Below are 25,886 nucleotides of genomic sequence, written 5' to 3' on the forward strand. Positions count from 1 at the left end.
TACCGGCATGCATTTCATCATTCCTGTATTATCTGTCAGTTGAACAAGGGAATGATAGAACTCATAAGCCGATGCCTTCAACTTGAAAGATAGAATTTGATAGTAGTGCAAAAGTCGAAACATCAACGCTGTCCTAGGGTCAGTCAACATTGAAGGGAACCATCCATGGCGAAGTAGCTGTTTGATATGTCTCTTGGATGTTTCACAACCACAGAAGTCGAGGCCTATTTCATGTATTCCATTTGTATCTATCAGTATGAAGTCATCATTGAATGCTGACTGCAGGAGGATGCATGGTTGACCAATGGGATGCCCAAGTTGCACTCAGAGGCCTAATGTCTTCAAAGAACATACCTCAAAGAATACACTGTTCCATTCCTGCAAATAAATCAGTAGATTTTAATCTTTCTCAATTGATATCACATACCTGTATGCGATGGGTGGGAGACTGGGCATGATTTGCCAGTGAGCATCCACCACAGTACAGTTGCATATTGTCGCAATCCTGACATCAGAATCTTGCAGGATCAGTGCAACAGCCTGGACATGTGTCCCTAGCATTTTCACCATGTCCATCCAACCGGATAATCTTCAAGAGATATGTATCATGTTCCTTTATCCAAACAAGGAGGGGATTGTCCTGACAAGGACAGTGAGTAAGCTAAAGAAACAGCAATAATAACAACCACTCACTCCAGCTGTGCGCTTGCATTTCTGACTTTGAGCCATTGTCCCATCTTCGCCAGCATCCATGGACATTGAAGGTTCATCAAACATCACAAAATCAAACTCAGTGCTTCTGTCCTCAGGCCCTGCAAATTGGGAAGACCAGAGTGTGGTCAAAGGTGATGGGCGACAAATGAAACAGCCAGCAGACACCTGCATATTCCCATCTCAATGTCCTGAAAATCTGAAGGCGGTATGGACAGTCTGTTGCAACTGTGAGGTAGACAGTGGTGCATAGTGATTCAGCTTGGGTTGTTTTCATTTGTTGACTTGTGGTAGCATCTCTTGGGCAGTGGGATCAGGCAATGGGCTTGTGCATGAGAAGGTGTTACACAATGTGACATGTTTACATGACAGATGCTTGTAACTCATTGAAGTCAAACTCAGACCCATCGAACTGTAATGACTCATTGAACTCATGAACCACAATGCAAGAACTGGCTAGTAGCTACCTGAAGGGTTTTGGATCACCCAATATGGGTGGCTCTCCAAGTACAAAAAGTCAGAGGTCAGTTCAAAGTTCCAACATCAATTCTCCTCCCACTTACACCCAATGATGATCTCCACGAGCATGATAGATGCTGTTGTGCAAATACAACAATGGCTAGACACTTGTTAAAGTGCCTAACCAAAAATATTGTTGTAGGTTGATGCTCTGCCTAGCTGCTACACTTGCAAGCAAGAATGTTCGACCCTAAAGGGAATTGCTACTGAGAACAGCCGATGATACTAAAGACCCAAAAGTGCGCAGAGTGCGGGAACAAGTGCGTGGGTATGTAGAGCGTGGGAATGCGGAAGTGCGGTCAATGAGCGGTTGATGAGCAGTCGATGCAGGAGTGTGAGATGCTAAGGTAAGGGGTAGGGAAGTCTTAAGGAATGGTGCGGGTAAAAAGTGAGGGCAAGGGTATTGATTGCATGGGTAAGGAAAGTCAAGACAAGGTGTCCAAGTATAAGGTAACAATAGGGGCTAAAAGCATGCACTAATGGTGACTGCTCCTAAGTAAAACCTAAGGGAAGGAAATACTATAGAAGGGAAGTAAATATGAAGTAGTCACTCTAGGCACTTTATACTAGCTAACCCTCTTGGAAATGGAAGGGACAGGACAGACAGGCAGTAGGAATATGTAAAGACATGTAATAAGGCTGCAACACTTGTTACAACACATGAGGCAAGGCAAAATACATACCAATGAGGTAGGATGGACAATGGACTGACATGGGACATCTGTAAGGTAGTCTGAAGGCGCGGGAAATCGACCGCAGGTATGCGCGCAGCGCAGAAGTGAATGCATGGGAATACACGTCCAGAGCGGGTTGAGTGCAGGAAAAGCAGTCAATGGTTTTGTAGCTTTCCATCACCTATATCAAAAGATGGCCATTGCAAGCCTAGCGGGAATATGATTGTCACACCATGCCTGTGGCACCCATTGCTGATGGTGATAGTGGTAATGGCACTGGTAAGCAATGATGTACCCAAGCGCACTTGGCTTCTTACTAGCAGGATATAGATGCCATGCCTGCAGTGCCCATTGCTGATGGTGATAGTGGTAATGGCACTGGTAAGCAATGATGTATCTGAGTGCACTCAGCTTCTTACTAGCAGGATATAGATGTTGTGCCTGCAGCACCCATTGCTGATGGTGATAGTGGTATTGGCACTGGTAAGCAATGATGTACCCGAGCACACTCAGCTTCTTACTAGCAGGATAGATGTTGTACCTGCGGTGCACATTGCTGACGGTAATGGTGGAAATGGCACTGGTAAGCAATGATGTCCCCAAGCGTGCCATGCTTCTTACTAGTGTTCTACAGATAGTCTCACTGCACTCTTGGCCCAAATGAACATTACTGGGGATCAAGCGTCTGACATGACCTCCACGATCCATGATGTGGTCCAGAACGCGTTGGTTGCCGCTGTTTCCATTATCAGCACTGTTTTGACCACTTTGGCATCAGCTTCACCCACCCCAGCATCAACTCCTGTTCCAACTCTCACTCCATCACCTGTGTTAGTGCCTGCTCCACTGGCTGTAGTGCCTCAGGTCAATGTGACCTACCATGTGCCAGCGGCTGGCGCTATGGGACCCTTCTACTGGGTGACTCATGGCCACCGCATTGGCATATTCTCTACTTGGTCAGTGATTCGCATTATTTCAGATTCATGGTGGCTGATTAGGGATTCACCAACAGGCAACAGACCTCCTCCCATGTGATCGGCATGAGCAGGGCCTCTTTTTCAAAGGTCCTCTCAGTAGCTGAAGGCATTTGGTTGATGGAAGAGGCGATTGACTGCAGTGAAATGGAGGTGTTGATGTAACGTATACCTGAAGCTTTTACATAGTAGCTAAGTGTGAATCTCAATGTGAAATATGTGATTCAAAGTGGCATTAGTGCGTAAGCCTCTTGAGCCTATTCAAAAGTCTGTGTAGTTCTGGTACAAAAATCCCTTGAGTAAATGGACAACTGCTAACTTGGCATCTCCATCACTGAGCGTATGACAATAGATGTCTTCCACCATAGCAATGGTGTCCCTCATGCTCCTGCACACTTGATCTGCGGCTCACCACTCATCACAGACCCCACATAGTTGAAGGATACCGTCTTGTCCTCGACTAGCCCTGTCAAGGAAGTCCTCAATGCTCAACATCGCACGCTTGAGAATTTCTCTATCTCTGTGGCTTCTGGGAGCATCTGGGATAGACTTCACATATTCAGCAAAAATGCCCAAGGTGAATATTTGAGGAGATTTAATATGCTGCATGAAGTCATCCTTGGCATATTTGACCACAGCAATACAATCAGCTAACATCTCTCTAATATTTATATTAAAAACACAGTGACAATAGTAATATTTAGCACGTACATTGACTCTTCATCACTCGCAGACTTGTCGCTGCCCTCATCTGAGTTGTCACCCATGTGCTTGTCGTCGCTGCCATCATTGTCCTTTCAATGGTTTTTGTTGATGTGGTATTTTTCCCTCCTTTTTGCAAGAATCTCTTCACAGCACCTGCATCTGTGATCAGGGCATCGTAGGCTAGATGAAATAGATGATACTTACTTAGCATAGTACCGAGAATGTTTTGCTCTCATAGCTTGAAGCTTAGCCGCTTCAGTTTTGTATTTGATTGGAGGGGCCATAGGGTATGGTGAAGCAACAGTGTCGTTTGGTATGGAGAGAGAGAAAAGAGGAAATCAAAGAGAGCTTCAGAAGCTTCGATTTGTTGGACTGTATTACTTATGAGCCTCCATCGATTCATCAGACTGTATTAATTACGAGCCTCCATTCAAATGTCGATGGCCCATGGTGCTGAGTACTACACCACAAATGCTGTAGATATAACTAATTGTAAGTGCGGTGCATGGCATGGATGATAATCAGCACATCTGCTCTTTGTGAGATGATGGGCACGCACCTGCTAAAGTATTGCTGCAGTGTAAGTGCAGCGTTATTGGTTGGACCTTAATCTGTGAGTCAATATTGAAGTTTCAAGTTGTGTTTGGAGTGAACTGACCTTTCCAAGTCGTTATTCAGTGACTTATTGTGATATGAGTAGTCCTTAATCATTGCTGGAGTAGGTTAGACATATAGGTCGGACCTTAATGGCTTTGACCTGTAAAGTAGTACTACTAATCATAATCATGGTAGGACCGCAATCAGTTTCAAGTTGCATTTGTCTGGTTCAAAATGAACTATGCTTACATTTTCATGCTGAACATGCAGCAGACATGACCGGGCTACTAGTATACCCAATTCATTGCACAATAGTACATCTGGAGGAGATATCACTGCAAACTAGTAGCATGGTAGGACCATATTAATTGACTGCATTTCAAATTGTTCAATGTACTGATTACTAACTTTACCATAAGCAAGCACTCTCACAGGCCAACTCCGAGTCATCCGTAAGTCAATGATCAATGTTCAAACACTGGTGCTCACAGAATATTTACAGGTAAGTATTCATATGAACTAACTGCTGGTATGCACTGATAACTCACTAGGTTGAAGCACTGTCCAGTCCAGGCCCTGCTTTGATGATCAAGTGCTTCCGAGTCTGCCATGGCTTCAGTGGCACTTCCTACAGCATCTATGTCCCTCAGGTCCACCTTGTGGCTCAACATTTGTTGCTATGGGTTGGACTGATCTTTTTCAGAACGACGTCACTTGTGAAGGTATGGACCATGCTTATTTTCACTCAGTGGTGGTCATAAGTTTTATTTATTTCATGGTGACAAAACAGATCAAAGCCTTTATTTATGCAAACACTATCTACTGTGACAGAGAGATTATAGATATCGAGGTTGAAATATTGTACTACATAGCATTGTTTTGTGAGTCTCCCAGAGATGGTAATGGCAGTGACCCTTGTAGATGTCGCCAGGTGCATCTGAGAAACGAGGACCTTCTCTGAATTAAATTAGATTCAAAACGTCAAAATAGAGTGACTGGTAGTAAAGAAAGACGGCGATTTGGTCTAGTGATTTGGTCCAGCAATTTGGTCCAGCAATTTGGTCCATCGAAATGGGCTCTATGATATTCAAAGGATGAAGATGAAAAAAAACATCCCTCCCTAACTCACTATGTACTGAAATTATCAGCTCATCCCTCCAGTCTGACCACTGTATGTGCCAGGATGCTGTGACTCCGCTCCTACTGATCTCATAATAGATGCCTCATAAATGGACAAGCAATGAGCAAGAGGAATTTCTCACCTCCATGTTGGGAGAATTTCGCATGCATGCTGCAGACAAGAAATACGAGGAGTTCTGGAAAAAAGTCAGCAAAATGTTTTTCGAGAAATGGCCAGAGTGAAGGGCCCTCTTTGGTGACTTGCCAACTCACCACATCCTTACACCAGATCAAGTGAAAGATTTGGCAAACGCTGTGGAAAGTCATGAACAGGTAAGCACTACCATCTGTGTTTAGAGCATGTGAAACATGCACCAACTCATTTTGATCAGCAACTAGTTACATGGTACCATTGGTGGAAAAACCCTGCTCATCTGGGCTGCACAAGTGGTGTTAAAGGAGCTTTAAAGTTCGACACTGTGTTGGCTGGTGGTGTCAAACTTAAGGGGACCTGCACACCACAAAAAATGAACATTTACTCCTACAAATACTATGAAGAAAAAGTCAAGGACACTGCAGATGCTAAAATCAGAGTAGAGAAAGTTACTGACTGCAGGCCAAAGCTGAACAAGCGCCATGAGGTCATGCGCCGTATGTACTCTGAAGAATGCAAAGAAGTCAAGAATAAGGTTGAAAGGAGTTACCAAAGGCAAAGGCAAAGCATACAAAAGCACGTCTATGCCAGAAGTTAGGGAAGATGCCAAAAATCGATGATGCAACCAGGATTAAGTATGTACTTCTGTCGTTGTTCACATGGTTGAATCTCAAGCGCATTTAAAAACTGCAGGGCTATCTGTGAGCTTGGTCCTATGCTTGATCAGATCCTTAAGTACCTTGCATATGCCATGGGTGGGTGGAAGTTCATGATCCTTATGGGAGGGAATGATCCTAGCACTGGAGAGGTGTCTGTTTTCAAGTGAGTGATGTGTGTTGATAAGGAAGTGCACTTACTAATATTATGAAGCTATCATGTTGGTGAACTTGAGAGTGGGGTGCAGTTTGATCAGACTTATGCCAATTTTGATGTGGTGCAGGCTGCATTCCTAACCTTCATCAAAGATGCTCTCGGTACGTCAATATAACTGTCAGTTCGAAGGCACACACTCACCTTTTCACTAGCATTTGAGTCAACACTGCCCCAAGACTCAGATAATGAGGAAGCAGAAGATTCATCAGACTCACATGATAGTTCAGATGAAGAGGACTTGGATGATCTCCTACCAAACAGCATCCATCGAATCAACACTGTGGGCATGTACCAGATGACTCCTCAGTCTGAGTCATCCATCAAAGACAATTTTGCTGCCAGCATAGCATCAACTGATGCATCACTCCCGCATATGCAAACCTTAGGTAATGCATCACCTGGTTCTCAGCTCCCAAGTGATTCCAAATTTGCTTCATTCAACAACTCCTCCAACCTACCTGTGTTTGACCATGAAGTGTTTACCGCTCTCATCAATGACCCAAATTTCAACATCAGCATTTTGGATGCTGTCCCTGAACGCCCCCCCCTTCAATCCACCCCATATCCCGAAGTCTTTATCCCTCCAGCTCCTCGTGCTGATGATCCATCATCTACCCAATATCCTGAAGTCTTTATCCCTCCAGCTCCTTGCACTGATGATCCATCATCTACCCAATGTCCCAAAGTCTTTATCCCTCCAGCTCCTCACACTGACGATGCATCTACCCAATGTCCTCAAGTCTTTATCCCTCTGGCTCCTCGCACTGATGATGCATTATCTGACCAATATTCCCAAGTCATTATCCCTCCAGCTCCTCATGCTGATGTTGAAAATATGGGAACACTTAATGAATCTGATGGTGCTGGCGCTGACCCAGATGCTGAAGGTACACAGAACACAGAAGCACCAACTTCATTAGTCCAAACAAAGACTCAGCATCATCGTGGAAGGCACACACAACAACATTCACAATTGACTGCGCCCACTTCCTTGGCAAATGAAATCCAACCACTCCCAGAAGGGCATTGCCGAGTGCGCAAACCCTTCAATGCAAGAGAATGTGACAATGATATTGGCGGGCCAATGAAGTAAGTCGGTCATTCATGTGCTTCAAGTTGCATTGCACTGATATGACTACATCCTAGGCGTGCTCAACATACATAATCAGTAAATAGTGTCTTATCTACATATCTTGTTGTGAGTATCCAAGTCAGTAATAGTGATTAATTGAATGTTGTGCAACAAACGAGAATGAGATGTAAATGTGTGCTATCACATTGTTCCGCATGCCCGGTGCAAGCAGACGCACAGGAAGACACTCAGTTTGAAGTTCAAATGTTCAAGGAGCAATAAATTCATATACAAGCAGACTGGTTGCCTTCGGACGTCGTGTCTGTTTTACAATCAATTACAATAACAGTTGTATGTATAACAGAGTCACACAAATTGGTGCTGCGGGATGAAATGTTTCATACTTATATATTGTTGAATAGAAAGGGAGCTGGACTTGGTGATAAAAATCTGAAAAATGATGTCATGCACATATTTGAGTAGCAAAAGCTTCACTGAAGACTGGAAGGGTAAGAGGCCTCCCAAAAACGAGCTAGATAGCCAGATGCCTGGATCTAGTGTAAGTAAGCAAGGTGCAGCATAGGTAAGCAAGGTACAGACAAGGGAAGCAGGTTTCACCAGGCACGTCCAGTATAATGCCAGCAAACAGAAGCTGGGTGCAGCCCAATTTGGTGCGGAAAGATGATGCATTGTGCGCTAAGCAAACTCAGTAGTTGTTGTGAAACAATACTATCATTGTAAGTACCTAAGCAAACTGTAGGTAGTTACATCAGTGAGTGAATACAAGGTGTGGGAGAAAAATCATACACACCTCAGTAGTTGTTGTGAAACAATACTGAGGTGATCTTGAGGACACGTCTAGGTAAAATATGAACTGTAGCGTGCTTAGTAAGAGATGGAGGAACAACAACTGGTAGAGTTCATATGGTGCAAGAAGAAAAGAAGTTTGTGTAGTGTATGGCATTGAAGGTGAAACAAGATAACGGCAAGAAAGGTCATACTACTGCCAATACACCCCCTCACCGAGATGCTACTCGCATGACACTAACTGCAGTCCCTCGATGTGCTTGATGAACAAGGGACATGGCAAGGCCTTCATCAGAATATCCGAGACATTCTTGTGAGATGGCAACCAGTTCGGGAGAAAGATGCTGTTCTTGATATACTTGCGAATGAAGTAGTAGCAAATGTCAATATGTTTAGAATGGATGTGAAAGTGCGCCTCCTTGGACAATGCAATGGTGCCAGTGTTATCGACATAGAGAATGATGGGGAGAGGCATTGGGACATGGAGGGCTGTAAATAGGGACTTCAGCCAGATACCCTCCTGTATTGCATGAGTAATGGCCATATATTCAGCTTCTGTTGAAGAGAGCATGTGTGTGGACTGCTTTTTGGAGACATGTGTGATGAGGCCCCTGGCAAAGAACCAGGTGTACCCAGAGATGGAGAGGTGATCATCAGGTGAACCCACCCAGTCAGTGTCGCAATAACTGTGAAGTTTCTCATCTGTGCGATCACCCCATAGTGAGCATGGTAATTCTGTGTCCCACTGAGGTATCAAAGAAGGTGTTTGGCTGCTGCAAAGAAGCAAGATGCAGGGTTGGCGCAATGCTGGGCAAGGGCATTGATGGTGAAGGAAATGTCAGCTCTGGTGCACACGGAAAGGTATAGAAGCTCCCCCACAATCTTATGATACTGAGTGGGGAGATTTGGGATGTTGTTGTGGACGTCAGATGTAAGACCAAAGGGATTCTTGGCATTGAGAGGCAGCTGGACTGGGTTACAATTGAGGAGGTCATATTCATCGAGAAGGTGAGTGATGTATTCACCTTGATGCATCCATAGTTGATGGGTAGAATGCGAGTGCTCAAATTGGATGCCAAGGAATTTTGAGATGGGTCCCAAGTCCTTGATTCCAAATTGTTGTGCAATATGACCCTTGACATATGTGAGGAAGGGCTTTGAGTTAGAGGTGCCCATCCCATCGTCAACATGCCACCCAATGATGCAGAGAATGTGACCTGCAGAGGGAGTGGACTTGTCATAAATGAAGACAGCATGATCTACAGCACAGCGAGTGAAGCCAAGTTCCATCATGATTGCCCTCACCTGCTCATACCATTCCATGGCTGATTGCTTCAGACCATAGATGGTTCTGAGCATGAGCCAGACAAGTGTAGCCCAGTTGCCTTCTTCAAAGCCCTTGGGCTGACACATGTATATCTCCTCCTTTAGGACTCCCCAGAGAAAAGCGCATCTCACATCAAATGTGTCCAATTCCCAGTCGTTGCAACATGCTAAGGCTGCTATGAAGCGTACCGATGCTGTTTTGATCACGGGTGCAAAGGTAGCTCCATAGTTGACTCGGGGAATCTGTGAAAAGCCCTGTGCTACCAAGTGTGCCTTCTGGACCAGCCCCCCCTTGTTATCCTCCTTGAACTCAAGGACCCATCTGTTACCTATGGCCTTCCATCCCTCAGGCAGCTTCACCAGCTTATAAATGCTCATGTCCTTCATCGTCGACAGTTCAGCCTTCATGGCAGCAAGCCAAAGTGCATGATCAGAGTGTTGCATAGCCTCATTGTATGTGGCGGGAGGGATTGCCATATCGTAGTCTGGGTTAGCAGGATTGTGTTTGTGGTTACTGCGAATTGCGACATGAGCTTGTTCCTCAATGCAGGCATTGGCCATGGCCTCTGTGATGTCAACATTGGACTCGATGTTGGTGAGATCCTCTGGGATGACCTCCATGCGATCGTCTGGGTTCACCCCCTTGCGAAGTGAGTTTTCCACAGCACAATCAGCACGGGCATGACGAAGTGCCATCAAGCATGCTTTGGATGCCACAAGTTCATCTGCGAATAATTGCCCTGCTGGAGTGTGAATTCATGTGCATGTCAAGCGATGTGGTTCAGCCACAGGAAGAGAGGATGGAGGAGGAATGGAGGTAGGCACTGGGGCCAAGGGAGTGACAGGGGCAAGAGGTTCGTTGTCCTCACCGTCAGAGTCGGTGTGATGGGTGACACATGGCAGGTTTTCGTCGAAGATGATGTCCCGTGCAACAAAGAATGCACCGTTATCCCTAGCACGAAGACGGTAACCTTTAACTCCTTCTGGGTAACCCATAAAAATGGCAGGACGAGAATGTGGGCTGCCTTTGGTCTGAAGTTCAGTGGGGATCTGTGCAAAGCACTTAGCCCCAAAGACACGAAGTTGAGCTAAGTCAGGCTTGTGACCATTGAGCATTTCATAAGGCATGATGCCAGGAGGAAGGGTCGAGGTCTCACTGCAGTTCCATAGGTAGCAGGCCGTCAGGGCTGCCTTGCCCCATAGGGTCACAGGCAAGTCAGCTGCTTCCAGCATGGCGAAAAGTCTGCCTTCAATGGTGTGAATCACACATTTGGCCTTCCCATTGAAGGTTCAACAACTCTGCTGGGCTGCAGAGCAAAAGAAAGAAAGAAAACCTCTACCTCTGGGGTGAGAGGAAGGCCACTGACTCTCTAAATGTTGGTCAAAGTGCACCAGGCGATATGTTCAACCCTTAAGGGAAGCAAAGAAAGCAAGTATCCATGAAGTAACACCAGGTCAACTCTGGTGAAGTGCACTGAAAGTGCGCACGCAGGAATGTTGAGTGCGTAAGAGTGCGAAGCGTGGGAATGGAGCGCATGTGGTGCGCAAACGTGTAAAGACTGGTGAATGATGACTAGTGATAATGGACTGATGCTGATGGCTAGGGCGATGACTCTGATGGATTCCAACTGCTAGATGCTAAGTGACATGATGGTGGTTGGTATTCTGTGGTGGTGGTAGGTGTATGAAAACTTTCTAGGCAACAGGTAAGCTGTGCCTAGGCGCACTCCCAGGGCTTGGAAGTGAACAGGGAGTGTGCTAAGTATGTAAATGATGTAATGTAAGGGTCCATGATGGAATAATATATTGTATGATGCTAAATATGAGAATAAATGAAAAGGGACTCACTAGGGGACTGGTTGGATGATGGATGGATGCTCCAGGATGCTGTGCAACAAAGGGCGATTGAGCATGGGAAGAGCGCATGCGCAGGAATGCGTCACACCTCTGGCGCGTTTTGTGGGAAAGTCATGGAGGGTGAGTCGTATGCTGTACCAATTGTTGTGAGTCGTAATATGGGCGATATAAGCCTGGAGGAATCTCATTCCCTACACTGTTTTGCTGATGTGTGTAGGGTGCTGAGAGCTGACAAGTGATACCTGCAGATGTTAACGCCTGAGTAAACACTGCCCCAATGAATTCTCCTCTGTTATCTGAATGGAACACCTTAACACGTCAACCAGACTGGTTCTCCCAATGCTTACAGATTATTTCCCAGGCCTCCAGAGCTTGGTCTTTGCTCACAAGGAGTTGCAGGTTAAGGAGGTGCATGTGGTCATCAAGGAATATGATGAAGTGATGTTTGGTGTGTGGTGTTTTGACAGGGAAGGGACTGCATAAGTCTGAGTGGATGAGGTCGAGCATGGCAGGTGCCCTTGGCATCTTGGAAGGTGGATATGGCCGACGAGGGTGCTTGGCCATGATGCATGGCTCACAGGTGGAGAGAGGAAGGGATGTATCAACCTTTGCTCTAGTGGAGAAGAGAGGAAGGCGCTTTACAGCCTCACCTCCAGGATGTCCCAGCCAAGCATGCCATAGGTCCCAAGATAAGGGAACCTTGGCGAATGCCAAGATCTCGAGATGCGGAGATGGAGTGGAAGGTGGGATGAACCAAAGATCCAGGAAGACTAGATTCCCAGTCATGGGAACTTCACCAAGGCTATCCCTGTGATAGACGATTTGACAGCGGGGTGGGAAAGGTAAGAAGTTACACGCCCATCCCTTCTTAAGCATGTGCCCTACTGACAGTAGGTTGATCAATGCCCCAGGGGCATGGAGGCACTCCATAAGGCGCAGCCTTTGGACTCGGTTATTGATGGTGAGTTCCACTACACAATCGCCTTGTCCTGAAGTGGCTAACTTGCCATGGTTGGCTGTCTTTACAGAGACCTTCGCATCTGAGTTGTAAGTCCAGAAGTGACTGCGATCTGTTATGAGTGTTGACGTGGTGCCGGGGTCTAGGATGGTGGATAGCATCTGGCTGGTGATGCAGGTGATGTCCTCATCCTTTGGCAACGACTCACTGACGAGTTCCTCAACCATGGTGCAGGACCAATCACGTGAGTGAGAGGATGAGGTGGCTAGTGCAGATGTTTCAGTGGTAGAAGTGGAGGTTGCAGGAGTCATCTTGGATTCAGTAGCTGCAGCAGATACATCTTTCCATTTACCTCCACACTCACCCCCTCACTCACCACACTCACCACACTCACCACACTCACCACACTCACCTCTGTCACCTCACTATGGCGCCTTGCCTTCCATCCCTCCGCAGGCTTGCATGCAGTGCTCAACGTCATGTGTCAATGAGTGGGGGAGTCCAATGCATGCTGGGTTTTCACAAGGCACCCCCTTTGGGTTTTGCTTGTGAATTCATACCCCAGTTGCTGGATTTGTCTTTTGCTCGGTTTGATTGTGTGTGATGGTGGCGTTGGCATACTCCGACCCTGGACAAGCGTTCATCTTCTGCTTGCCCCGTTGGCGATTCACCTCTTCAGTGAACGATGTGGCTACCTCCTCAAAGGTTAGTCCTGCAGCTGGGTTGGGGCTTGTTGTTGTAGCTGACGATGTTTTCGCCATAGTAAGGCTGCAAAACATGACCCACTGAGGCATTTCAGAAAGTCCATTGAGGAACATGAAGATACTCTCTCCATCCATGAAGGTGATGCCCATCTCTGCGAACCTGCAACGTCCGTTCTCAAACACTCCAAGGTACCGAGAGGCATCATCTGGATCCTTCAATCTTTTGGAGAAGAGTTGGGAACGGAGTTCATATTGTGAGGTGACATCAAGGCAGGCAAAGCATTTTGATAGCATCTCCCACTGCTGGCAAGCGGTCAATTTTTCACCAAGGATGTTCTGAATGATGGGTAAGAGTCTCCTCCTGATAATTGCTTTTGTCTGAGTGTCTTCCTTTATCCAGTCTTTCATCAGCGCAAGCTCTGCACTTGTGGGTTGTCCTGCAGTTGCAGCTTTGGGCATGACACTGGCATACTCTGCGATATCATTCAGGTCTGTGCCCATGCTACAGTGGCTCCACAGTCCTTCTCCTGCAAGAGCTAACTCTACAGCTCATCGCCAACTGGGGTAGTTGTCCAAGCCAGTCAATTCAGCAACATGGTCGAACTTTCCCATTGTGTCGAGAGGTGTTTAGCCATTAGTTAAATGTGAGTATTGAGTATTTTGCTTTGTGCGATTTCTGAGCTGATCTAGAGCTCAGGGCTCATAACCTGTGCGCTAAGCAAACTCAGTAGTTGTTGTGAAACAATACTATCATTGTAAGTACCTAAGCAAACTGTAGGTAGTTACATCAGTGAGTGAATACAAGGTGCGGGAGAAAAATCATACACACCTCAGTAGTTGCTGTGAAACAATACTGAGGTGATCTCGAGGACACGTCTAGGTAAAATATGAACTGTAGCATGCTTAGTAAGAGACGGAGGAACAACAACTGGTAGAGTTCATATGGTGCAAGAAGAAAAGAAGCTCGTGTAGCATATGGCATTGAAGGTGAAACAAGATAACAGCAAGAAAGGTCATACTACTGCCAATATGCATCACTGATGCATCACTATGCATCACATTCCCAATAGGGATGAGGGCAATGCACCACTGATTGCTATCATAGTTGATGCATCATCAAATAATGCTAGTTAGCCTGTTTTGATGCATCATTATGACAGTATAGCCTGTGACATGACACCTTGGAATTCTCTCTTATCTTCAGTTCAGACTCTTGAGCCATTGATGTGTAGCCCAGCACTAGCACCCGGATCCCTAATACCCCATTGGCAGTGGTTACAAACCATAGGCAGGCGAGATTAGCATCAGTGCCAGCACATAACATAGTGTCCTGTGGTACAACAGACATCATGATGTATTTCACTCTTTGTTATTAAAAATGTTGTCTCAAGTACCGCTGAATGTTAGACCCTATGTAACTTGGTCAGACTACCGCCCGCATAACCATTACACCAAAAGGTGAAATACTGAAAGCTTAGCTTTCAGCATCAGCAACAGTATATGTACTGATTATGGGAACTCAGGTAAGCCGGTGTGCTTACACCCTATTGTCGATACCAACTTCGAGCTCTTAAGCAGTAGTATGTTCAAAAAGCTTGTTCGCACTATCACAGAGGTCACTCACATCAGCAAATTGCCTATGAGATTATGCTGGATTATCGTTAAATTGTGATCGCACTGTGATTGTCATACTGCAGGTGGTCACATTCGCGACATGCCAAATTACTCTAATCTCACACTATCACCTGATCCATTAAAAAGTACTTGGAGGCTGGACTCTACAAACTACTATACCTTCAAAGTTTAGATAACACCATGGCACGTGCGGTCTTGCAGTCCCTCGTCATTGTCTTGCAACACTCCAAGTATTTTTCATATCCATGGTATACTGCGGGTACCTTCAGATCGCCCTTAATGAAGTTGCCCATAGGCCTCATATCTGACACTAAAAGAGGGCGCAAAATATCGCTCCAACCAATTTTTCTAGCAACGGTGTGAGGGCAACAAGCGCAGCTCGGGCAGCGTCGTATCCAGCTTTGCCTGCATATATTTTTTCCGTCGCGAAATCAAGAGCGGTGCAGGCACGAGTGGACGTGCGTTGACCTCGTATATTCGCTGTCATAAACGTGTTGAGATGGGTGAATAAACGGATGCTTCTGTCGAACTTCATTCAATGAGCATACCAGAGTGCCCATTCACAATCACGAAGCTTTCGAGGTCATCGATGTACCCGCACTTCACATTCTCCCATCCGGATTCTTGTTCAATATGTCGTCTGAATCCTTTGTGAGTACACTATCTTAAATCTAGCGAACTGCGACTTGCCGAGTGCCATAGGCCAAGTTGGGTATGAAACAGAAAAACTATGGACTCAAAGTCTGAATCCTTGGTGGGCACATTATCACAAGTCTAGCGAACTGCAACTTACCGAGTCCCTAGGTGTCGTCTAAAGTCGAAATAGTCGCACTTAAATTCTATAACATCGAAGTTGTCCAATTTTGGCGAGGCACCTACGGCCCTATCCTCTTCACTGGGCGATCTGTGTCTAAACCAGTCCTGACATAGGGAACACCTATCAGCTTGTAGGTAACCAAACGAACTACGCCATGGATATCAGACTCAACCTCTCCAAGACTCGGACGACTGGCGTGGAAACTATTCCGTAGGGAGCGTGAGCTCGACAGAGCTCGCCGAAATAGAGACAATCTTCCCTGCTAAAATAGCCAAGATTGGGTAGACGACACTCTCAGATATCTCAAGTGTTGGGGTTTTTCTGACATCATCGGAGAATCGGAGTTGGCAAATCTACAAGACAGAATGTGTTGGCTGCTGGAGTCTTGGCCCGGGATTCAGAACGCAGTGGAATTTGTTGGTGACTCGGAAAATCTGGCGTGCGTCCTAGCTATCGAGCCGACGTTGTGCGGAAATGTACCGACCCTTCTGGAAGTTGCAAGTCGAGTGGGCACAGGTTCAACAGTAGTTGTGGGGTCTGACTCTGCCCGAAAGGCATTGAAAGAATTCGAGGTGTAGAGCTGTGTAGAGAGAGTTTCGTAATCTACATTTGTAATTTTGTTTCAGTGATTCAGCGTCACGTCCCCGATTTAATAAGGGTGGAAGTAGCGAAACCTTTGAGTCATCAACGTCCTCTTGTATAGAGCTGAAATCATACTGTGTATGATTGTGCACGTGCTGTCCAGATACCTCACCCGTGAAGTCGAGGAGGTACATCCCGTTCACACGAACGATTACCTGCCACCGTCTGGTTCAAGTTTGCGAGTATTTTGACTTCCCTGCCACCATAGTAAGGCGTGGTTACGTGATGCACGCAAAAAAGGAAAAAGATGTTTAACCTAGGTCTACTGCCGATCTGGGTATACACAATTTTAGATTTGGTCCTTTCAAAGTATACGCGCAAAACGGCAACCAGCCTCGAGCAATTCTTCACTCCTTATTGTTGTACCACTTCCCACCACACCACCTTCCCCTTCTCACCATCTACCTTTTCCTCAGCCCATGCTTTCGCATCTCCAACAGCAATCCGCATCCCCGCCCAACACGCATCCACAAGCCCTGCACCACCCGCCATGCCCATAACAAGACTCGCAGCATAGTAAAAATTCGCGTTCCCACGGCCCTCGCTCACCCAGAGCACATGTTGAAGTGGGAGGAGGAGCGCAGCGTGAAGGTGGAGGAGTGTGGTGATAATGGGGTGTCGGAGGTCTGGAAGAGTGTGAGTGAAGTGAGTGCGAGATGGGGTAGGGTTGTCGGAGGGAAGGGGACTTACAACCATGTACTTCAGGGAAGATGGATATCATGCTTAGGAACAACCCTGGGTCTGCGAGTGTTAAGTACGCTTTGAACGTCCCCAGGACGCCTACGAGGAGGAACGCGGCATAGAGGGGATCGTGTCTACAGGTGGGGCATGTCAGAACCCATAAAAATTAGCACGTATATTATCAGGAATCCCTTACTGAAATTTTATGCAGATAGGTAATATGTATATGATAAGGTGAACCTAACTATGCAGTCAAATGGCATGCGCGCACGAAGAAAACGAGAACGCACGGAAAAGACCATAAGGAAGAATGGCCTGAAATGGTCGAACATCTCGGTGAAGAAGTACCACCAAAGGCCGGGGTTGGGCGTGAGGTCTGGTAGCGTGAGGCTGGGATGCTGTGTTTACGGACAATCTATCAGGAATTGGAAGTCGACTTACCTTGCGCCCCATGACGCCCCGACCCAATTCCAGCTTCCGCCAGCAATGATGCATGCTGCGCCTACAAGGACGAGCCAGTATAGTGTGAACTCGCCAAAGAGGAGCGGTATACGTTTGAGGCTACCATAGAAAGGACGTGGGGAAGCGAGGTGAGACACAGGAGACGAGACGAGGAGCATGAGAATTGGGAGAAGTAGAAGGATAGAGGAGGGGGTGAGGTGAACTGCGAATGCGATAGCGAGGAGAGCAGAAGATACTTTGCCTGGAATTGGGGAATGCGTGTGAGCCAATTTGGACATAGGCGGTAGGACGTACCTTCAGATGCAAACATGAGAGCAAGGAGAGTGAGGGTATTTTCGAATGTGGATGTCGATAGCGCAAGTGATGGAAGGAGGAGGTAGGGATTCAGCAAATAGCTGTGCGGTGCATTAGGTGCGTACTGGAAATATGCTGATGGAACGCACACGCTTACGATGAGGTTTTCTACATCGAACCTCGTACCCTTTTGAGATGATAAACCCTGGCGTGCGCGCCATATGCGAAGAAGTGCCCATGTCCCCACTGCATCAGATACAGCCCATACAATTGGAAGGGGAGGTACTATGGTTGAAAATAAGGAGAGTAGGAGAGGCGACTATGGCGCAGATGGTCAGCACACGACATGCATGACATGTGGTCCACTGGAGTGGCATACATGGTGAAAAGCTCCTCCCACGTATGGGTCGATATTATTATCGAGGAGCCAGAGACCTTCGTTCACTAGTATTGACATGCATTAGCAATGGAATCACTTGGCTAGCAGTGCTTTGGTACATACAGCGAAGGTAGGAGGTCAATGGAGAGCTAAGTTGATGGTCATGTTTGAGAAGATTTTGACCTGGAAGAGGCAGAACTGCGAGCAGAAGGCGAAGACATACCAGCACTGAAAACGCTGGCGGCGTATTCATCACGTTTTGGTCACTTGCAGGAGAGTTTTGCCGCTATTACTGAGTATATATGGAAGGTATCGACTTCTGGTGGCAGTGTGGCAGTGCTCACGTTTGGCCAGTACTAGTAGGACCTACATTCGCTGGGTTGTACAGGCAGACATTTTTATTGTTGGAAATGATAGAGGGTAATTTCTTTCACAGCATGTGCAGCCAACTCGATTCCATCTGGTTCGATTGGACGTTGCGTCCAATTTTTGCACTCAAAAAGTAAAGCGGGCAAGGCTTTGCCATCCTATTATCCGATCGTATATAATCCCATCTTCACCACGATGCCTCCTACAGCATCCCAAGTTATCGTACAGCAACATCACGTCTCCCATGCATAATCTAACTCGTTCTTCACGGGATACCCCTGGTCCCAACACCTCGCCTCCAGCTTTGCACGATGCTCGCTATGACGGGTGGCCCAGCCCTCCAATACAGCTTCCCCGTGTCGCTTTGCCGTCGTTCAACAAGCCTGCTGAACGGCGCGTCGTATTTGCAACCGACACCCCGTCAAACCGTCGTCCCCGTGATGGTAACGCCACTCATACCCGTAAGCAGTTATTCACGTGGCATGTGACTCCCTATCTCAACCGTTATCAGAACCTCATTCGGTTCATCTTCGATATGACACTCACCCACCTGCAAATTCGGGGGTGCAAGGTATTCCCCCCTCCTAGTTGTTCTACCCCCAGCTCATTTGTGGCCAGTCAAATACCGACACCGCAACGTTTCTAGCTCGTGCATGTGGAACGGTAGGTTCCTGTTGTCGGATCCGATTCTCATACAATCTGACTTGATGATAAAGGTGGCACCCACCAGAATCAAGGCGCTTCTGATATGTGCACCGCAGCTCGACACGACAAAGAGAACGCAGCGATCAAACGTAAGCGTTCTCATTCGTTTAGTTGCAACTGCCAAGATGTTCAATTGCGCACTTTCCTAGATGACCCTGTACGACGAGCAAAGAATTCAATACCATTGATCGACAAGGACACACAAATCGGTGCGGCCCAGACCTAGCTTGTAACCCTGATTAGATTAGATTGATCTTGATGCCTCCTGCCAGCTTACCCCCTCGCAGCACCTTGCGTGCCACTGGTATATGATCTACGATACCCACCCAATTCTTTCTGTCTTCCGCCATCATCTCCATATGAGGGACGGGGATCTGAGTTCCTTCGAGTGCCACTCACGCCAGCACGACACAACCAGATACGGCTGATCAGCCAAGACTTTCCCTGGGCATTCAACATTGGCCCCAAGCCCGGTGCCGCAGAACAGGGCGTGACGTGTCTTGACGTCCTCACTGCGCTACACGCTGCATTGCAGCGTCCACTCTCAGACACAGAGTGGGGAGCCGCTGCAGAGGATAAACATGCGAGCCTCGTCAGAGCGCGCGATCGTCGGCTAAATATGAAACCTGCTGTGTGCGGGAGCTCCAGTACCGAGGCATGCACCACTGCCAGGCCTAGAGTGCGATTTGTATCTGATGTGGATGTGCAACCTGCGCGACGAGAGCCTTCGATACTCCGTGTGGACTGGCTTGGATCTCGTGTTATGTTTGGGGGGCTCGTCAAGGATGAGACATTTGCGAGGAGGAGACTCATTCCGGGTGCGAGAGAGCCATCTGAGACGTGGGTTGTGAGGTTCCAGAACTTACCATAATAATCATGTTTGGACGAAATGTACATACCTTTTAGGTATCGGTTATCGAGATTTTGGGACATGTAATTGGTGCATGCGCATTACAGGGGTTATTGTTCTTCATATGGCAAGTTTCCGACAACATCCGAAGGCTGAGACTGATTTTGAGTCGCATTGCGTCGCCCACAACTTCAAACGTCACTCACCGTACTAGTACTGAAGAAGAGCTTCGCAAGGACATGCATACATCCACGATGATTGTAGGATTATAGCACCGTCACAGGTCTAGGTCAGCCGTTAAGTAGGTCTGTCTAACTTTTCAAGTTTACTAACTCCGAGTCAAATCAGATACCAACTACTTTACCCACTTCCGAACGCCCCAAGTACTCGCCGAACGCACCGGAGTAGTACCACTTCGTCTTGAAACTGTACCTCCTCATTCCATCACTCTAACCGGTCTGTTTTCTCTCACTGAACCAGGAACAGTTCATGGTATTGAGAGTAGTGGCGTCGAAGGGTCTAAAATTAGGAGAAGATGAGAGACGGCTGTGAGGAAGATGTGCAGCACATGGCATATCAGACACGTACGTGATGAACAGTCTGTCTTACGTCTATGTAGATCACTTTTTTTCGTCAAGGTTGTAGAACAAATCAAAAGTAGAGATGGGCAGTGCGCACGCGACACGGCGGAAGTACTGCGGTGGTCAATGCATCATGATGTTTCAGGATGCTCCCCGAAATAGTAGCAGAAGATGCCATAAGTGAGAGCTCCGCCTTACCCTGCATCACCAGCCTGAGCGCTATTGGGATGTCGTGAGACGTACGCTAATTGCCGGTTTTACTGTTTGACTAAAATAACTTGCTTCCACAGGATCTCCAGAGTCGAGACGTGTGTGCTACGAGTGCCTACTACTAGGGCCTGCCGCTTTAGCTCGAGACGTTGATTTTCTAGCTCCCACAGAACAAAGATGAATGTTTCAGCAAGCGCATTCTTGGGCTTCCGGAGCTTGCATGGCCTTGAAGGTGTACGGTCCGAAAGTTAAGGTGGCTGCGACGACGACGGTATTCTGCCATCCACACTACCCACACAGATGTGACAAAGGAGCCTCTAGGCAATTTTCAGGGGTGTGCAGTTGAGAAGTTTCTGCGGGCGTTAGATTTGATGCCCGATATCAGGCAGCTCCGTTTCTCGGGACCCATATGGTGATCCTGCACTTGCCAAAGAGAGAAGGCGACCTCCGGGGTGGGCACTCTTTCTGGGAAGCCGACACCTTGCAATGAGCCATTTCCCGCAGTTCTGCTGTGTCACAGCTAGTCCGAAAGGGTCTCTAGTCGTCTTATAAAAACTTCATTGGCGCTTGGCTGAGGAAGTAAGGAAAGTCAGAGCCAAAGCAACAGCAGGTACATTATACACCTATCGTGACACTCGCCGGATCTAACACATGTTGTGCAAATTTATGTTGTCAGTACTGACATGTTGACATGTCATAGATCTTGCAGTCCAGTATGCAGGTCAACTTGATCGCACCCCAGTCTATAATCGGACAATACGTCGATTTTTTACACTCAAATATCTAAACAGGCAACTGTGATCTTTTTAATTTGGAAGTCATACTAGGTTCGTTCACTTTATCTTGTTGGGTGGGTCTTTGTAACTTGTAGTGCTCTTTATGTAAATTGAGATAGCACCCTGCCGGAGATGGTCCACCGAATATAGCTTTCGCCAAGTAATGCAGGACATCCCAACGTATTTAATCCTTCCTGCCTTGAGCATCCCAAGTCACCACACCATCGCTTTCTCCCCATGTTTTCTACAGTTCGTTTCCCTTCGCAGTGTCACTATATTGCCCCTAAGCCCACCATTTCACCTCCACCCTTACACAATGCTCGCTACGCAGGATGGGTCCGCCCCCCAATACAACTTCCTCGTGTTGCTTTTGCTATTGATACCCCCTCGCGCCATTGCTACGAGGTTACCACCACCAATAGCCGTAGTTGCAATTCTAAATCTATTCGGACTCCATGCTTACTTGTTACTAGAACCTCCCTATGCAAGTCACCATCGCACAATTTCGGGGGCGCAAGGTGATTTCCTTTTTATAGGTTCTACTTTACACAAGCTTAATTCGCTTCGTTAGCATCTGCTGATATAACGGGTCGCGTCGACTCTCAACGCCGCAACCGCAGCGTCCCTCATTCATGGAACGGTACGTTCTCTGACACCATTTGTTCAGGTCATTATACGATCTAATGTTGGTGATAAAGGTGGCACTTATACTCCGTCTCTCCAAGACGCTTCTGAGATGCGCACCACAGCTCAACATGATACAGAGAGCGCATGGCTCACATGTATGCGTCCACCTTCATTTTACCAACTTGCAGGATGTTCAATTGTATGTTTTCCTAGATGGCCATTCCACACGACGAACGATGCCATCAAATATTAACACCCAAAAGGGTACGGCTTAGACACACTTATGATTATGGATTTATTCTTATACCTCCCACCAGCCTGCCCCCATCCGTTTCTCGCGCCACCATCCGTGCCATTGATATACGACCTGCGCTATTTCCCCACTTCTCTCCGTTTTCCACCTTCATCTCCATTTGCGGGCTGCGGGTACGAATTCCTCCGCGTCCCACTTACGCCAGAGCGGCCTAGGCAAATATGGCTTATCAGCCCAGATTTTCCCTGGGCGTTTGACATCGGCCCAAGTGCCGGAGAAGAGTTTGTGACGTGTCTTGACGTTCTCTCTACTCTGCACGCTGAATTGCAGCGCCCACTTACAGACATGGAGTGGGGCACTGCTGGAATTGAAAAACGTGCGAGTCTGATCAGGGCACACGACCGTCGTCTATGGATACAGCTTGCGTTACACGGGAGCTCAAATTCTGCGGCGCGCACTAGACCCACAGTGAGCTTTCAGAGGCCTGTGCAGCGAGAGCCGCTGCTTCTCCGTGTCGACTGGCTTGGATCCAGTGTTGCATTCATGGGGCTTGTCAAAAATGAGGCTTTTACGAGAAGGAGATTCGTTCCGGGCGGTGGGAAGCACCCTGAGACGTGGGTAGTGAAGTTCCAAAAATTATGACTCTGAATTTAGTCTGGAGAAAATGTACATATATATTACTATTGCTTATCTCTACTGAGATTGTGAACATTGCGAAATAATGTTCTGAACAGCAATGGCCTGTGCAAGCACGGCGTAGGTCAATGGTTTGTCTGACTTGATTCCACCATCGAATTTGTTCAATTCCTGATGACAAGCACATGCCCAACGCACCATAAACTAATATGGGCCTACGGCTACCTTCTGAACCAAACGCATATCTCTCCATCACCCTGTGATTAGACCTTGTCCTTTTGTAAGGTCATGAACGCTGCGGTGGGTGCTCTGACCGCTACTGGATATGGGCTGACATATGATCCGTCTCAGTCTGTATTGCAAAGAGTGGACTCAGACGCTAATTTAGAACTACGCCAAGATCGTACTCTCTTGTCATGCCATTACCATCCCAAGCGGCATGACTGTCGCCGGCTTCTGCTTTCTGACTTCTTAGCATTAGCACACCAAAATCAATCACCGCGACAGATTCTGAGTCCATCACTGGTTCTTCGTTCAAGGGAGATGCAACGGTAGCGCTGTCCAATAGTCACTGTCCAATATCTGTTTCGTTTATTTCTGTCGAGTTCTTTACCACCTTCATCTACAGGCTGTTATTTCCACAGTCGCTTGATGTCGCCATCTTGGCCGAATACTTTGCTACCCGTTCTCTATCCCGGTTTCCCCACACCCACGTCTGCCTGATACTCGCTGTTCTTTGGCCTTGCATACCGTCATTAGTTGTAGAGTTACAATGTTACTGTTGTATCCGTAGGTTAACAATATCACACTCGCGGTAGAGTACACCTACCTTGAGCACTTCTTCTAGAGGATCGGTGCCTTGATAAGCATTGCTCTTGAAAGACGTTGGGAGAAAAAGGACATGCAGCGCAGATTTCGTAGCAGGTGTCGTGGATTATCTGAGGAATATCTAGGACCTAGGTATTCGAGTCGAATGAAGAATGATGACTGATCCTGTCCTAAACTGCGTTGATAGCGGTGCAATGGTATCTGATCTAGAAAGCCCAGGACATACGGCAATGACGTGGATGGTTTTGTTGTCTGTCTTGGATGCCAGACTGACGGGAATGCATCTAGGACACGTTGGAGGTGGCGGGTGGAAATAATCATTTGAAGGGAGCAGCAGCCTTCTTGGTGAAAAAGTGGATGTAGCTTGGAGGTCGAGGATTAAGAGAGTGCGGTGGGTGCATGACGTTGATGATGTGCATGTCGCGTTCAATGGGTGAGACGAGGAGAAGAGTGAGAATTAAGCTAGTGATGTATTTTGGGTTAATCAGTACAACAGCCTACTCTCCGACAGCAGATTGAACGGACGAAAAGTAGTTGTTATGACGTGATAACACTCTGCAGCCTGCCACGCACTCTGCATAGGATTGATCTTGGTACCAATCAGAACCTGGGACCCTTGCTAACTTCCGCACCATGTCGCTGACGACGTGGATGGTAGAGTCATCTGTCTTGGGCACCTACCCACTGAAATGGTGGGTGAAAATGTCCATTTGAAGGGAGCGCCAGCCTTCTTCTGTGGAAAAGTGGAAAAGTTGGAGGTGGCTCTTGGAGATTGGGCTGCCGCAGTAGCAGCACAGAAAGGGTTGATGACGTTGGGGATGTGTATGTCGCGTTCGGTAGAGATGAGTTAGAATTGAGGATGACAGTAGTCAGGCATTAGAGCAGTGATCATGCATACTCCCTTGAGGTCCGAGGAAGGGTGTCACAAGCACTACCGAGGCTATTTTTGTCACAATCATACATACTACATTCGACGATCAGAGCAACGCGAAATTCAAATGCTTAGCGCTTGCAACACTGGAACAAATATTGCCTCGAGGCGTTAATGGCCTGTTATTTTATATAAATGATGTGGGACTCTTATCTCACTTCCCTTAAGCAACTTCTATCCACAGTGAGAAAAGGCAAATCGTCGAGGGATTCAACTCAACAAACCCACAAATCTAGCGAAGCAGCAGCTGGTGGAAGTGAGGTACGTGGTTTTCGAGGATCGCTTAATTCACTCCACTTCGAACACTGACATTGACCCATCCTTCGTCTAGCACCAACCCCGGCGTAGCAAAGTCCGTCGGTTTCTTGGGGAGGTCAAGGACAAGTTAAGGATCTTGGTGAGTCAACGAGCATGTGTAGTGAGTGTCCTGACATATGACTAACATTGCAACAAGCGCTCGAAGGATTCCCGTAGCCGCAGCCCTGCTCCCCCGAATATCGAGGTAGCTTCTCAAACTTGCCCTTTAGTCACTGTGCTCTCTCTAAATTTTGGTGGTCACGCAGGATCAGGCTGCGCCGTCTGATATGGAAGTGGAGGCTGATACCCAATCGGCACTTCGGGATGCACAGGAGGCTACAAAACGCATGCATCCACTTTCTGGACCTGCGATAACTGTGGCGTCTGTTGGCCAAGACGCACAAGCGGATCTCAGTGCTGCTGACAGTTTCCAGGACACATATCTCAAACCCCTCAGGATATTCGACGAAGTTATTGAGAAGATTGCGAATGTATGCAGGCCCTCCTCTCGATCGTAATCGAACTAATCTAGTTCTACAGGTACATCCATATGCAAAGATGGCACTGGGCGTGTTGTCTTTTGCAGCCAAAGTGAGTTTTCTCTTTATCTGTTCCCATCTCCCACCGCTTAGCAATCATCTGTACAGATTATTTTAGCTCAAGCGGATCGCGACGCAGCGGTACTCAAACTTCTCAAGAAGATACATGAAGTTTACAGCCTCATGACACAAGACGAGAACCTCGAACAAATTTTGTCGATGCATGCTATCCTTGGAAAGATTTCTCAGCAGACCCGTGAATGTGCTCAGTTTATCACAAATTATTCGGAGACCAAGAAATTTTGTGAGTGTTATAAGCCATTG

General features: G+C 47.2%; 5 protein-coding genes across 5 annotated transcripts; 4 read left to right on the top strand and 1 right to left on the bottom strand.

Annotated features, from left to right (window-relative positions):
* Nucleotides 1–2,239: 2,239 nt before the first annotated feature.
* BJ212DRAFT_1303779 (uncharacterized protein) lies at nt 2,240–3,043 on the top strand (the record flags this gene model as incomplete). The annotated part of the gene is made up of 5 exons (XM_041333484.1): nt 2,240–2,285; nt 2,337–2,387; nt 2,437–2,487; nt 2,539–2,860; nt 2,917–3,043. The coding sequence occupies 5 exons, from the start codon at nt 2,240–2,242 to the stop codon at nt 3,041–3,043; spliced, it is 597 nt and encodes a 198-aa protein (XP_041187648.1).
* Nucleotides 3,044–4,017: 974 nt separating this feature from the next.
* BJ212DRAFT_1303780 (uncharacterized protein) lies at nt 4,018–7,491 on the top strand (the record flags this gene model as incomplete). Its single annotated transcript, XM_041333485.1, has 13 exons — nt 4,018–4,075; nt 4,152–4,163; nt 4,600–4,632; nt 4,672–4,682; nt 4,732–4,902; nt 4,971–5,061; nt 5,329–5,351; nt 5,399–5,506; nt 5,692–5,954; nt 6,147–6,275; nt 6,324–6,427; nt 6,479–7,415; nt 7,473–7,491. The coding sequence occupies 13 exons, from the start codon at nt 4,018–4,020 to the stop codon at nt 7,489–7,491; spliced, it is 1,959 nt and encodes a 652-aa protein (XP_041187649.1).
* A 9,007-nt stretch (nt 7,492–16,498) lies between these two features.
* BJ212DRAFT_1449467 (GPI transamidase subunit PIG-U) lies at nt 16,499–18,213 on the bottom strand (the record flags this gene model as incomplete). Its single annotated transcript, XM_041338700.1, has 9 exons — nt 16,499–16,770; nt 16,835–16,959; nt 17,022–17,065; nt 17,116–17,215; nt 17,267–17,528; nt 17,582–17,682; nt 17,731–17,900; nt 17,961–18,025; nt 18,084–18,213. 9 exons carry the CDS (start codon nt 18,211–18,213, stop codon nt 16,499–16,501), a joined length of 1,269 nt encoding a protein of 422 aa, XP_041187650.1.
* Nucleotides 18,214–18,975: 762 nt separating this feature from the next.
* Nucleotides 18,976–20,001, top strand: BJ212DRAFT_1389779 (uncharacterized protein). The gene is made up of 4 exons (XM_041336960.1): nt 18,976–18,992; nt 19,046–19,123; nt 19,184–19,243; nt 19,307–20,001. The coding sequence occupies exons 1-4, from the start codon at nt 18,983–18,985 to the stop codon at nt 19,903–19,905; spliced, it is 747 nt and encodes a 248-aa protein (XP_041187651.1). The 5' UTR covers nt 18,976–18,982; the 3' UTR covers nt 19,906–20,001.
* A 2,292-nt stretch (nt 20,002–22,293) lies between these two features.
* On the top strand, nt 22,294–23,056 carry BJ212DRAFT_1389788 (uncharacterized protein). The gene has a single exon (XM_041336961.1). It carries the CDS (start codon nt 22,362–22,364, stop codon nt 22,971–22,973), a length of 612 nt encoding a protein of 203 aa, XP_041187652.1. The 5' UTR covers nt 22,294–22,361; the 3' UTR covers nt 22,974–23,056.
* Nucleotides 23,057–25,886: the final 2,830 nt, after the last annotated feature.

The sequence above is a fragment of the Suillus subaureus genome (genome assembly GCF_016647635.1).
Source record: "Suillus subaureus strain MN1 chromosome Unknown BJ212scaffold_48, whole genome shotgun sequence".
Lineage (NCBI taxonomy): Eukaryota > Fungi > Basidiomycota > Agaricomycetes > Boletales > Suillaceae > Suillus > Suillus subaureus.

Coding starts and splice junctions, on each gene's coding strand:
- BJ212DRAFT_1389779 (XM_041336960.1), top strand. Junction 19,124..19,183: donor AGAGAACGCAGCGATCAAAC/GTAAGCGTTCTC, acceptor GCACTTTCCTAG/ATGACCCTGTACGACGAGCA. Junction 19,244..19,306: donor CGACAAGGACACACAAATCG/GTGCGGCCCAGA, acceptor GCCTCCTGCCAG/CTTACCCCCTCGCAGCACCT.
- BJ212DRAFT_1389788 (XM_041336961.1), top strand. CDS start 22,362: ATGATTATGGATTTATTCTTATACCTCCCACCAGCCTGCCCCCATCCG.